We start from the raw sequence: 12,278 nt of genomic DNA, 5'->3' as shown, positions 1-12,278 counted from the left end.
AGGATTGCCAATGTAAAGGCCCTTCTTGAAGTCCCCCTGAACTCTGATGATCTAGCTAATCATCAGCATCTAGCAAATCTCCCTTATGTGGCAGGGGGCTAAAGTAGGTGGTAACTGACCAGCTCCAGCCATTTCTGGATGATACTGATTTTTCTTCTTCCATTTCAGCCCAGCTTTTAACCATTTCTGGGACTGAAACTGCTTTGCTCCTAGGAAGGTGGTTTATGCTAGGAGAGCAACAGGAGTAGTGCACATACTTTACTCTCATGGATCTCTTAAAGACGCTGGATGCATTTGACTATCCTTCTGGACCACCTCTGATTTGGGGACACTGTTTTGTGTGGCCTATACCCTGTTCAGTGGCTCAATTTGAGAAGATGATGTTGGAGGACTATATTGTGACAGTGATTCCACAAGTGTGGGGAACTTTTGCCTCATGGAGATTCCCCATTCAGCCAGCTAGCTTCTACAGGCCCTGCCCCTTCTCCCCAGGCAGATAAAATTTCTTACCTCCTATCAATGTGTGATTGTAGAAAAGAACATTTTGCTGCTCATCTTTCACATCCATTGTAGTGTGTTGTGGTTTCAGCCTCTCTTCCTTGGGTATCATGTTGATGATAAATACCAGTATCCCTGCCCTCCTCAAGTAATTTGCACCCATCTCTACTTCCATTTTCATAAACTGATCAAAAGGAACAGCTAAGTAAATAGGATACCCTGAATGAAATGAAAAATGCATATATAACACATAAAGGGCTATTCACATGACCTCTTATATGCAGCAACATATAAAAAAGAGAGGGAAGTGTTTAATTTTAAGTTCCATTACCAAGTAGTGATATGAAGGCATGGTAGGGTGATAAATTAATACTTCTAAAAGAAGCTGAACAGTTACTTAAAATGCAAAAATACTAACAACAGTATGGACAATTGTACAGTATAGTGAAAGAAAGCTGGAAATAGCATTGCAGTAATATAACAAGAAGTTTACAGAATTCTATAATTAGTCCAGCAAAATATAAGCAAAGTTGTTTCTATATCACGCCTTCCAAAAAAAAAAAAAGATGTGAGGGAGAGCATAGAACAAAGACACAGTAAGAGAGGAAAAAACCTAAGACCATAAAAGTGAAGCAGCCAGCAGTAACAAAGCCAAGTGAAATAATGGAGTGTGGAAAAATTTAAAACTTGAAATAGTAGGAAAAAAAAGAAGAAAGTTCTCTCAAACAGACTGAAAAAAAATGAAGTTGTCATGAAGATAGAATATTGCACAAGGCACTGAGGGAATTAAACCGGCTTATATTCCAAAAGTCAAATTATTACCAAAAAGCCAGTAAAGGAAGCTTCGGAAAGGAAGAAGACCTTCCAGGACCTGCGTGTTAACCGCAAAGTAGATGGAGAAACTGTACAGAAAAGAAAACAAGAAACAAAACTTAGTACATAATGTATTCACCAAGCAGAAATGAAAAAGTAGAAAAGAGTTGAAAGAGAATTTGAATGTGTTCCTGGAAACATAGTATTCATGTTCTAGATTAACAAAACCCTGTAACTTTTCCAAGGGCAAACTGCATCATCAATAGGCAGGTCAGTGTCAATACTAATTAGTCATACATTTCAAGTGGGAGACAAGGCAATTACATGGAAAGAGCACTCTTCCTTTAGTAGGATTTGTAAGGTATGTTAACCATCCATTTTCATAGCTTCTCCTAGAAAATGGGCAAGTTTATATTGCACAACAACCTGGAGATAGATCCCGGTCGAAAAAACATCATAAACCCTGCCAAAAAAAACCCTTTTGAAAGCATGGACAGTGCCCTAAGCAAGATTGACAAGAACACCAAAGGGTTTGCTGCTCTTGTTAAAGTAGTTCAGCTTGCCAGTTCCTAGTGCTCAGTTTTGGATGATATGGAAACCCATAATGTCTACAATAACTAATTTGGGTATAACAACTCCTACAGTAAGCCATCCATTATCAGGATGGCTTGTTGCTCACAAACAAGCCATGGGAAATGGTCTGGATTTGCAAAGCATGGCAATCCACCATGGCTTGTCATCCACGATAATTTATGTAAACATGGTTAGTGCTTGCTACTGTAATGCAATTTTCTTTTATCTTTACACCTTGTATGTTTGTTAATTTTTTTTATTTATAACAAACACAACAGCAGACAAACAAATGTGATAGAGCAGTGGTGACTTCTGTTAAAAGTTCAGGAGACTAACATTGTTAACTGTTCACTCCCATGGATGCCTACTTGGAAATAAGTCATACTGAGTCCAATGAAACCGACTTTGCAATAAGTATGCATGTATTGGGTTGTAGCCTTAATGAGGTGCCCAAAGACTGATAAAATGATGCCATGCAGATGCCTCTTGGGATGGTATTGTGCAACCAGCATGTCACCACTAAGTTAATCACGAAAGGCTGTTGTCTTCGCAGAACTGATGCGGAGATTCATTTAGTAACAGGAGAGCCCAAGCTGTAAAAACTTGCTTTCTTCCTAGAAACAAACTGATACTAAAGTTTTTTGAATGCTAATAAGATGATTGTATCAACAGTCTGGATTCTGTACTCTGAATAATCTTCAGAGTTCTTTATAGAAGTACTTTGCCATAGATTAATCTAGCTGTTTCTAGAGTATGATAATTATGATAGAAGTGTGTATGTGTATACATATATGGAATGTACTGTTTTCAAATACAGGGACCAGTGGAGCACAATAGATTTCTACTCACAAAGTAGCCTGAGCCATTAAAATAAGGCTAAAAAGGCTTGGGGCTGCACAAAAAAACCAAACTGAAATTCATTCATGTAGCATTACTTGTCTCTGTGAATGCAATTTGATTAATTGACTTCGGCCTGTTGCTCTTTCTAGAATATAGACATGTTCTTTGTGTATTTTCTTTGTTTACAAATAAGCAAGTAGTGAATGCATTTATTATAATTTCATCTAGTTGCTGTACAGAAATAAACACTGTTGACAAACTGATCTATTTGACTGTATACTAAACCTACTGCTTTGCCTCTTAGCACCTGAAATAGTTAATTATGAACCACTGGGCCTTGAGGCAGACATGTGGTAAGTTCTCAATTTTTATAGCACTTAGATATTTACAGTATGTATAATTGAATGCTGATAACCACATTTTTCTTCCGCCTTCTTTTACAGGAGCATTGGTGTAATAACATATATTCTGTAAGTATTAAAATTTTTAATCAGTCTGTCTAATTGTTAGCATATTAATGCAATCCCACAAATGCATAGTCACTCAAGGATGAACTGTATATTCTTCAAATGAGCATAGAACTTGGCTGATTAACCTTAGTACTTACTAGTACTTTACCTGTGAAGTACTAGTACTTTACCTTACAGCCTTGATTCAGCTTGGAAATATGGCACACTAGGAGAGAGAGAATTAAGATTCTTTCTCTTCTCACCCACCCTTACCAGTTTTGGTCCCAAAATTAACAAAGAAACAAAATAACCATTGGTTCCAGTGGAGACTTTAATTTTCTTATTTAATACACTGCCCCTCTGCAAGTGATGGATTTTAGAATGAAAATAGAAGGGAGGCTTTAATCTCCCCCTCCTGGAGCACATGATCCAAATAGCTCTGTTATGCATGATTTGAAGGACTTGCAGTTCAGCCTTCAACTATTCAGGTCCAAAGAGCTCTTATCCCGAACTAGTTCTAAATAATTATACATTTTTAGGCATTATACTTCTATATAAACTCATAAAGAATAATTTTATTCCTTTCTTATTTTCAATATTATACACTTTATCAAAAATTAGTTCAATTTAAATTAGACTAATTGAAATGATTGGAGAAAATGAAAATTGGATAGAATGCTTTGTGTTACTTTGATATAATTACACCACATTTTTTGAACTGTGTTTTTCTATTAATGATGAAAAGAAATAAATTCTTCAAGTTGTAGTCACTGTGAGGAGATATGAACTTGTTTAAGTTATTAGGCTGTTCACATCTACCTTAAACAAAAGTACATGCTAGAACTAAGCCTTGCATTGTGGTTCCATCTTCCATAAAACATAATAGCTACTGTGATTAAACTTCATTTTTACAGTCTAAGTGGTGCATCACCATTTCTTGGAGAAACAAAACAAGAAACATTAGCTAATGTGTCTGCAGTAAACTATGACTTTGAGGAAGAATTCTTCAGTAATACCAGTACTCTTGCTAAGGATTTTATAAGAAATCTTCTAATTAAGGATCCAAAGTGAGTTTCTTCCAATATTTATTTTGTGATATGAAGTGAGTGGAAAAAACTGGTAACAACCCCTTGTCCTTTTTGAATAGCAGAGATTGTCATGCCCTATTGCCTTGGGCTTCAATAAATTATCCCCTCTACTCATAAACTGTGAATTTGATATTCAGAAGTGAGTTTATATGATGATTTGTTATGATTTAGTATATTTCTTGCAGCTATTTGAATATGCATGTAGTAGAAATAAAACAGAAACCCCTAACTCCGTGAAGAATGCATTACAATTCTTCAGGACTCAGAGCAGCCCTGCTTCTTAAGATTTTTCTTTTTTGTTTTAGTAATTATTATTTAACTGAGAAGCTGACATGCTGCCCTCCAGCACGATCTTTATTTAAAGAGTGGTTTTGCCCTTTAGAGTTCAGACCCCACTTCTGTCCTGTGCTTGCAGTCTTGGTCAAGTTACTTTTGTCTGAGTCTCAGAAATTGCCTTCTGGAAAATGAATAATTTGTGACCATGACAGACATTTTGTGAGAGCATCATGACATTTTCTCAACATTATAAACCTGTTAATCACTTGACATAGTTTGAGGATCCCTGCATTGTAGCTAGTGTGCTGTAGCGATTACTGTGTTGGACTGAGACCAGGAAATTCAGAGGAATAGGATGGGATGGGTGGAAAGATGTATGCTGTCTTGAGTCTCTTGAAGGTTACCAATGTAATTTAAAAAAATAAATGTATTTCTCCTTTAAAAGGAAGAGAATGACAATTCAAGACAGCTTGCAGCATCCTTGGATCAAGGTTAGTGCGCAGTGCATAAATTGCTATATCATTTCTAACTCTTATTGCTCACAGTTGTTTTTGTTAGGCTTCTGACAGGATAATGAGCCTCTTGTTGTGCTGTCTTCCTTTCCTACACTCACAGTTTTTTTCTGCCTTCCTATCCATCTTACAAAAGGGAAATGAAGACTCAGAGCTTAGAAAAACATGAGAGATAAGAATCAAGCTTCCTTCCTTTACAAATGACTCTGTTTTCTATGGTTATTTTTTATATTTTAAATTAAGCTGATTCACCCTAAACACTAGGCAAAATCAAAATATCAGAGAATGGAAAGTTCCATTAGGTAACCTGGTGAAAATAGAATGTGACTAAAATGATTTGCGCCATCAAATCTTTAAAAGATAAAATACTTTGTAAGTGTGCAGTTCCTCCACACTTAGACAAGGGATTCTTTGCAGATAATGTATCCAACTGACAGGTTTTTTTCCTCTTTTGTAGAATATCACAATGAAATTTTCTTTTGATCTCCTCACAGCCTAAAGATACCCTCCAAGCACTTAGTAGAAAAGCATCTGCTGTAAATATGGAGAAATTCAAAAAGTTTGCAGCTCGAAGAAAATGGAAAGTAAGGTCTAATGGCTTTGATTTTTTTTAAAAAGTCTGTGTTGTAATAGATATTGTCATCGAGAGATTAAAGCTGTTGCAAGATTGATTCTTTCCTTTAAAAAATGTTCTACAAATTCAGTTTTGTACTTTTGCATGTTTATCATGTTTAACTTTTAGAATGATATTGGTAATATGTCTTAACAACTGAAAAAGGATAGCATTTTCATTGTAGTAAGAAAAGAAAAAGCATGAGATTAAATAAGCAAGGAGTTTCCCACACTGTGTGTGTGTGTGTGTGTGTGTGTGTGTGTGTGTGTGTGTGTTTGTGTAGGACAACATGAATGTAGCAGAGGGTACAAAAACATTTTTGAGATATATTAACTGTGAAAGAGAGAAGGCCAACAACAAAGCACTCCCATCCTCCAGGGAAAAAAATAAAAATCTCTTTTCTGACACTGAACAATAGGTATAAGGTGGGTGGGTCTTGATAGCTTTACAAATATGTTCCAAAATATGATAAAATGTCTTCTATCTGATTTGAATTTGTAATATGATAAGACTCTACAAAGTGATATTACTACATTACCTTTCAGTGACAAATACATCGTATCCAGTGCACCTGTATAAGAACCATGTGAATATTGAATGCATCATGTTACTTAGAGAAGTGACTAAGAAATACAACTGATAAATCTCTAACCTGTTAAATTCCGTGTCCAAAAAGGGCATATTGAACACAATTCTATATAGTACTAAAACAATAATATTGATGGCATTATTGCCAGGTGGCTGTCTGTTGATAATCGGATTGTTACCAGTCAGGGATGATTAATCCACACTTCTTCAATAAATAAATTTTAGGGTACATATACATTTATTGTAGAATGATGCATGGATGATTTGCCTATAAGGGTCCATTGCTCTCAGGACTAAAGGATAATGGAAAAGAGACAGTATTTTGAATGTGGACAACAGGAATAGGGAGAATCATTTTTAGCCAGTGATAGCTGAACTGGGAGTACCTGAGTAGCTTATTTTTTTTTCCTCTATGAATGTAATTTAGAATTAACAGTTTCCTGCCTGCTACAGAAACATATTTGCTTCCTCTGCGTTGAGCTTGCTGCTGCATAGCATCACAAATCACTATTATCTGTAATCCAAAGGAAACTAACCCTTATAGCATTATCCCATGGATTTCATTCAAGGTAATAATATTGTGCATTGAAGCAAGAAGCAATATTACTACTTTGTGGTGAACCGATCATATGAAAATATAGGTGTTGTACCTTAAATTTATGTTTGTCTTGAGACAGCTTGACTGTTGTTAGAACTATCAATCCAGTTACATTTCCTACAGAATGTCAGTATTGTATGAAATGTTTCCTATAAGTTATGCCTTCACAAAAAGCATTTATCTTTTCTCTTATAAAAGCAATCTGTGAGATTAATATCATTATGCCAAAGATTATCAAGATCATTTTTGTCCAGAAGTAACATGAGTGTGGCTAGGAGTGATGATACCTTGGTAAGTAAATGCATGGAGTATTTACTTAAAATGTAGAATCTTCTGAATTGTACCGTATGCAAGCAGTATCCTGTAGTTTCATTTATCTGAAGAGTGATAAATGAAATCAATATGTGAACAATGCTATAATCTAAATTAAGATGGTTGATATAATTTTATGAAATTGTTTCTGTTCTCAAAACTTCTGTTAAGTCTCATTTGTTTCAGTTTTATCTATTAGAGTTTGAGTACTATTAAGTGGAATGATTATTCAGAAACTAACAATAAGTCTGGCTGCTTCACTCTTTCCTGTCATTTCATTATAGCATTGTTTGTCCTAATGGTCATAAAGAGTGTTCTTAAAGAGTATGGGGGACTCTTTCTTGTTCCCTTGCAGGTCTTGCTCACATTTTCTGTGTTTGCTTTGGTGGCACTGCAGCAGTAGATGCAAGGGATGAAAGAAAAACCTTAGGAAAGCCACTTGCAGGAGGTGCAGGCTGTTTCAGTGAGAGGTCTTTAACTGCAAGAGAGTCTCATAGACAGCTCATCCAAGCCTAGCTGCTGGAGTCAGTACTATTGTAAAAGTGGTTGATTTGGCCCAGGTGCATTTGCATCATGGAGAGCTTGGATAAAGAGGGTGAGGGAAGTCCTTCCATTTTCCTTTTGTCTTTTTCAAGCAGACTACCAACTCCATGATGCACAATTAGCGCTCTCACCCGTACTTCCACAATTCTTTATGAAGCTCTTTACATTACAGAGTTGGTCCTTAAGTGGGACTGAAATGGAAAGAGATTTGCATAAGACTGTGTTTTTATATACATAAACTTAATATTGTGTGTATTAACTTTCTCCTGAAATGAAGCTATTACATAAATTTGATTTCAGTATTCTGTAAACTATTTACTCACGTAATACGGATAATACTTCAGGTTGTGGGCCCATGCTCAGAAAACAACCCATACACAGTAACCACTGGCTATATGAATTCCATGTTGAATATTCTGTATACATAAATGTTTACAAAGACTTCCTTCGTTACATTAGACCCTGAGCTGGTGTCAGTGTAATGCTAAAGCATGAATTATCAAACTTTAGCTTGTTTATGGCTTCAAGGAAAAATTAGGACATAATATGTATTCAAATTGTTTTTGAAACTGGTGGAACAGTGAAATTCAGAAATGGCAAGCCTGTCTAGACAAACGTTGAATGTCCTGAGGAAAAGAATGTTTTGAATAAAAGAAACTCTTAGCAAGATAGTACAAAGCCAAATAACCTCTTCTGAAATAGTGGCCTCTCATGTGTGAGCTAGTATTTTCATTGCCCCTGATAATTGAAGAGTTCGAGGAGATACCAAGCTTCTTCACTTTCCACTTGAAAGCAGGTTGTGTTATCTTTTTTGATACTGAGCTCTTGAGATTTATTCTTGAAGGTGTATAAATCTAGAAGATTTCTTTGATGTTTTATTATGAACTTCATGAAACGCCTTCCCAAACGCCTCCCAAATAGTAGCTATAAGAACTGAGCAGAGCAAACATTTTTGTTAAGAATGAAACGGCTTAGGCATCAAAAATTCTGCAGAGTTGATTTGCCTTGTTCTCTTTTTTTTCCACTGCTAACTTCCACATTTTTGTAAACAGTCTCATCTTATTGATGTGCTGTTCCTTTTTAATGCTGATCAGTTATATTAACTTTTACTAAACTTCTTTTGTTGAGAGGATGGCAGCCTTGTGCCACTGTGGTTTAAAGCATTAACAAAGTCAAGATAAAAGCAATTTCAGCAGTTCTGTGTAATGTTATGGATTGGTCACCCCAGGGAAATAATAGCTGCTTACTCCTGTTTTTATGTTGATATGGCATTAAAAAACCCTAACAGCTTTGCTCTCAAATTATGAAATGCAAATAGGAATTCTTTTAGGAAGCAGACCTCTTACGTAAATCATGTGCTGAATAATCTGTGCAGATGTTGCAAAAGGACAATTCTTACTAGTTAGAGTAGAGTTTCTCCATAATACATGTGGATGTTTTAGCAGCTTGACTTCCATGAAGTTGCTGTATATTTCTGTGACAATTTATTTCCTTTACATACTCGCATAAGTAATGTTTTTCCCACAAGCTAATCACTTTTTTCTGTCATATTCCCTCTCCCAACTCTATTTTATGCACATTTCTGGTTAATTTATGAGGATGAGGAAGATTCATTTGTAATGAAAGCCATCATTCATGCCATCAATGATGACAATGTTCCTGGTCTCCAGCATCTTCTGGGGTCTTTGACCAATTATGATGTCAATCAACCAAACAAGGTATGTTGTGGTTATCTTGATACTTGTTCAGGGGTAAAGTAAGCAGCTAAAAGGGGAAAAACCATAATTACCAGTGTTGCCAGCAGAAAATCAAAAATCCAAAAAGTCATGAGCTTCCCAGCATCATTTTAGGAAAATACGTATGTGAAGATTATAAAGGAAAGTAGACAGCTTGGGTTTTGGGGGCTCATTTTTGCTTTCTGACTCACATGCTATGCATGTCTGAAATATGCCCTACTCTGCCTTAATCAGATTCAGCATTAGGGCAAATAATGAGACAATCCAAAAGATCAGTCAAGAAAGTTAGCAAATAGTCAAGCACAGAGATTTCAATCTCGTAAATGATCAGACTAAGGCAGGAGTAGCCACAATAAAGGCAGTAGTCAGAGTGTTACCAGGAAAGCAAGTGGTTTCCAAAACAGGTCTGAGGTGCTGCAAGGTCAAACTCGAATAAGGACCCAGATACACTGCGTAGTCTAAGAAGCCGAGTCGGGAAGTAGTTCAGGGGTCACTAGCACAGAGATTCAGTTAGAAAGCATGGTTAAGAAAACAAAATGGCTGGAGCTGGTAGAACAATCTTGTTCCAGCAATGGCTAGCCTGAAACTGAAGGCTTATATAGCCAGAGCTTCCTGAGCTACAGTGCCCTACTTGGCAGAAGGGACTTTTTTTAAGGACTTACTGTTTGTAATCAAACCCTTCTCAGAAGAGCCTACTGGCCTATCTCTTGAGGCTGTGATAATTGCAAGGGCCAAGTGGTCACCCAGCCCCTACCTTGGAGGTGGAGCACCCTCTTCTTGTGGCAGCAGAACCATGGTGATCCCCCTAAGGTCCCAGGCTTCCCAGGTCTCCTGGCGTGGGTGGTGTTTGTCTATTTCTGGGAGACCTAACTCTTGCTGGATTTCTCCAGCAGGGAGATAAGAGAAAGAGAGTATTTGTCTGTCACTACTATATCACTGGAAATGGCAACCCACTCCAGTATCTTTGCCATGAAAACCCCATGGACAGTACCAAAAGGCAAAAAGATATGACGCCGGAAGATGAGCCCCTCGGGTCAGAAGGTGTCCAATATGCTACTGGGGAAGAGCGGAGGGCTAGTACTAGTAGCACCAGAAAGAATGAAGTGACTGGATCAAAGCCGAAAGGACACTCAGTTGCTGATGTATCTGGTGGTGAACAGAAAGTCCGAAGAGGCAAAGATCTATACTCCATAGGAACCTGGAATGTAAGATCCGTGAATCAAGGCAAGCTGGATGTGGTCAAACAAGAGATGACAAGACTGAACATCGACATCTTAGGAATCAGTGAACTAAAATGGACAGGAGTGGGTGAATTTAATTCAGATGACCATCAGGTATACTACTGCAGGCAGAATCCCTCAGAAGAAATGGAGTAGCTTTTATAGTCAATAAAGGAGTAGGAAAAGCAATACTGGAAAACAATCTCCAAAATGACAGAATGATCTCAGTTTGAATCCAAGGCAAACCATTCAACATCACAGTAGTCCAAGTCTATGCCCCAACCACTGGTGCTGAAGATGCTGAAGTTGACTGGTTCTATGAAGGCCTACAACACCTTCTAGAATTAACACCAAAAAATGATGTCCTTATCATCATGGGGGATTGGAATGCTAAAGTAGGAAGCGAAAAGATAACCGGAATAACAGGCAAGTTTCGCCTTGGAGTACAAAATGAAGCAGGGCACAGGCTGGTTAAATTTTGCCAAGAGAATACGATGGTCATAGCAAACACTCTTTTCCAACAACCCAAGAGACGACTCTATACATGGACGTCACCAGACGGTCAACACAGAAATCAGATTGACTATGTGCTCTGCAGCCAAAGATGGAAAAGCTCTATATAGTCAGAAAAAACTAGACCAGAGCTGACTGTGGCTCAGATCATGAGCTTCTTGTTGCAAAATTTAGGCTTAAGTTGAAGAAAGTAGGGAAAAGCACTAGGCCACTCAGGTATGACCTAAATCCTATCCCTGATGAATATACAGTAGAGGTGACAAATAGATTTAAGGAACTAGATCTGATAGAGTGCCTGAAGAACTATGGACAGAGGTTTGCAACATTGTCCAAGAGGTAGCAACTAAAACCATCCCAAAGTAAAAGAAATGCAAGAAAGCAAAATGGCTGTCTGAGGAAGCTTTACAAATAGCTGTGGGAAGAAGGGAAGCGAAAGGCAAGGGAGAAAGAGAAAGATACACCCAATTAAATGCAGAATTCCAGAGAATGACTAGAAGAGATAAGAATGCCTTCTTAAATGAACAGTGCAAAGAAATAGAAGAAAACAATAGAATAGGGAGGACCAGAGATCTCTTCAAGAAAATTGGAGATATGAAGGGAACGTTTCATGCAAAGATGGGCATGATAAAGGACCAAAATGGCAGGGACCTAACAGGGGCAGAAGAGATTAAGAAGAGGTGGCAAGATTACACGGAAGAACTATACAAGAAAGAGCTTAAGGTCCCTGATAATCACGATGGGGTGGGCACTGACCTCGAGCCAGACATCCTGGAATGTGAAGTCAAATGGGCCTTAGGAAGTCTGAGCAACAACAAAGCTAGTGGAGGTGACAGTATTCCAGCTGAGCTATTCAAAATCATAAAAGATGATGCAGTGAAAGTGCTACACTCAATATGCCAGCAAACTTGGGAAACTCAACAGTGGCCACAGAATTGGAAAAGGTCAGTTTACATTCCAATCCCAAAGAAGGGCAATGCCAAAGAATGTTCAAACTACAGTACCATTGCACTCATTTCACATTCTAGCAACGTTATGCTCAAAATCCTACAGGCTAGGCTCCAGCAGTATGTGGACCGAGAACTACCAGAAGTACAGGCAGGATTTCG

General features: G+C 37.6%; 1 protein-coding gene across 6 annotated transcripts in view; it reads left to right on the top strand.

Moving 5' to 3' along the window:
- Window positions 1–12,278, top strand: part of DAPK1 (death associated protein kinase 1) — an 87,619-nt gene that overhangs the window by 41,312 nt on the left and 34,029 nt on the right. For 4 of the 6 annotated variants that reach the window (XR_006416321.1, XM_044446699.1, XM_044446701.1 and 1 more), the window contains exons 6-12: window positions 3,029–3,077; window positions 3,168–3,194; window positions 4,088–4,240; window positions 4,983–5,028; window positions 5,544–5,633; window positions 7,047–7,139; window positions 9,302–9,421. Coding sequence is in view for 5 of the 6 variants with exons in the window: in XM_044446699.1 (XP_044302634.1) it covers window positions 3,029–3,077; window positions 3,168–3,194; window positions 4,088–4,240; window positions 4,983–5,028; window positions 5,544–5,633; window positions 7,047–7,139; window positions 9,302–9,421 (578 nt within the window). In the remaining variant the exon portion in view is untranslated. Of the gene's footprint in view, window positions 1–3,028; window positions 3,078–3,167; window positions 3,195–4,087; window positions 4,241–4,982; window positions 5,029–5,543; window positions 5,634–7,046; window positions 9,422–12,278 lie in introns of those variants that run through there. The other 2 variants (XM_044446702.1, XM_044446704.1) reach the window with 2 other exon arrangements.

Source organism: Varanus komodoensis, unplaced genomic scaffold (assembly GCF_004798865.1).
Source record: "Varanus komodoensis strain SLA01 unplaced genomic scaffold, ASM479886v1 scaffold5, whole genome shotgun sequence".
Lineage (NCBI taxonomy): Eukaryota > Metazoa > Chordata > Lepidosauria > Squamata > Varanidae > Varanus > Varanus komodoensis.
This window is presented reverse-complemented; position numbering and strand designations above follow the sequence as displayed.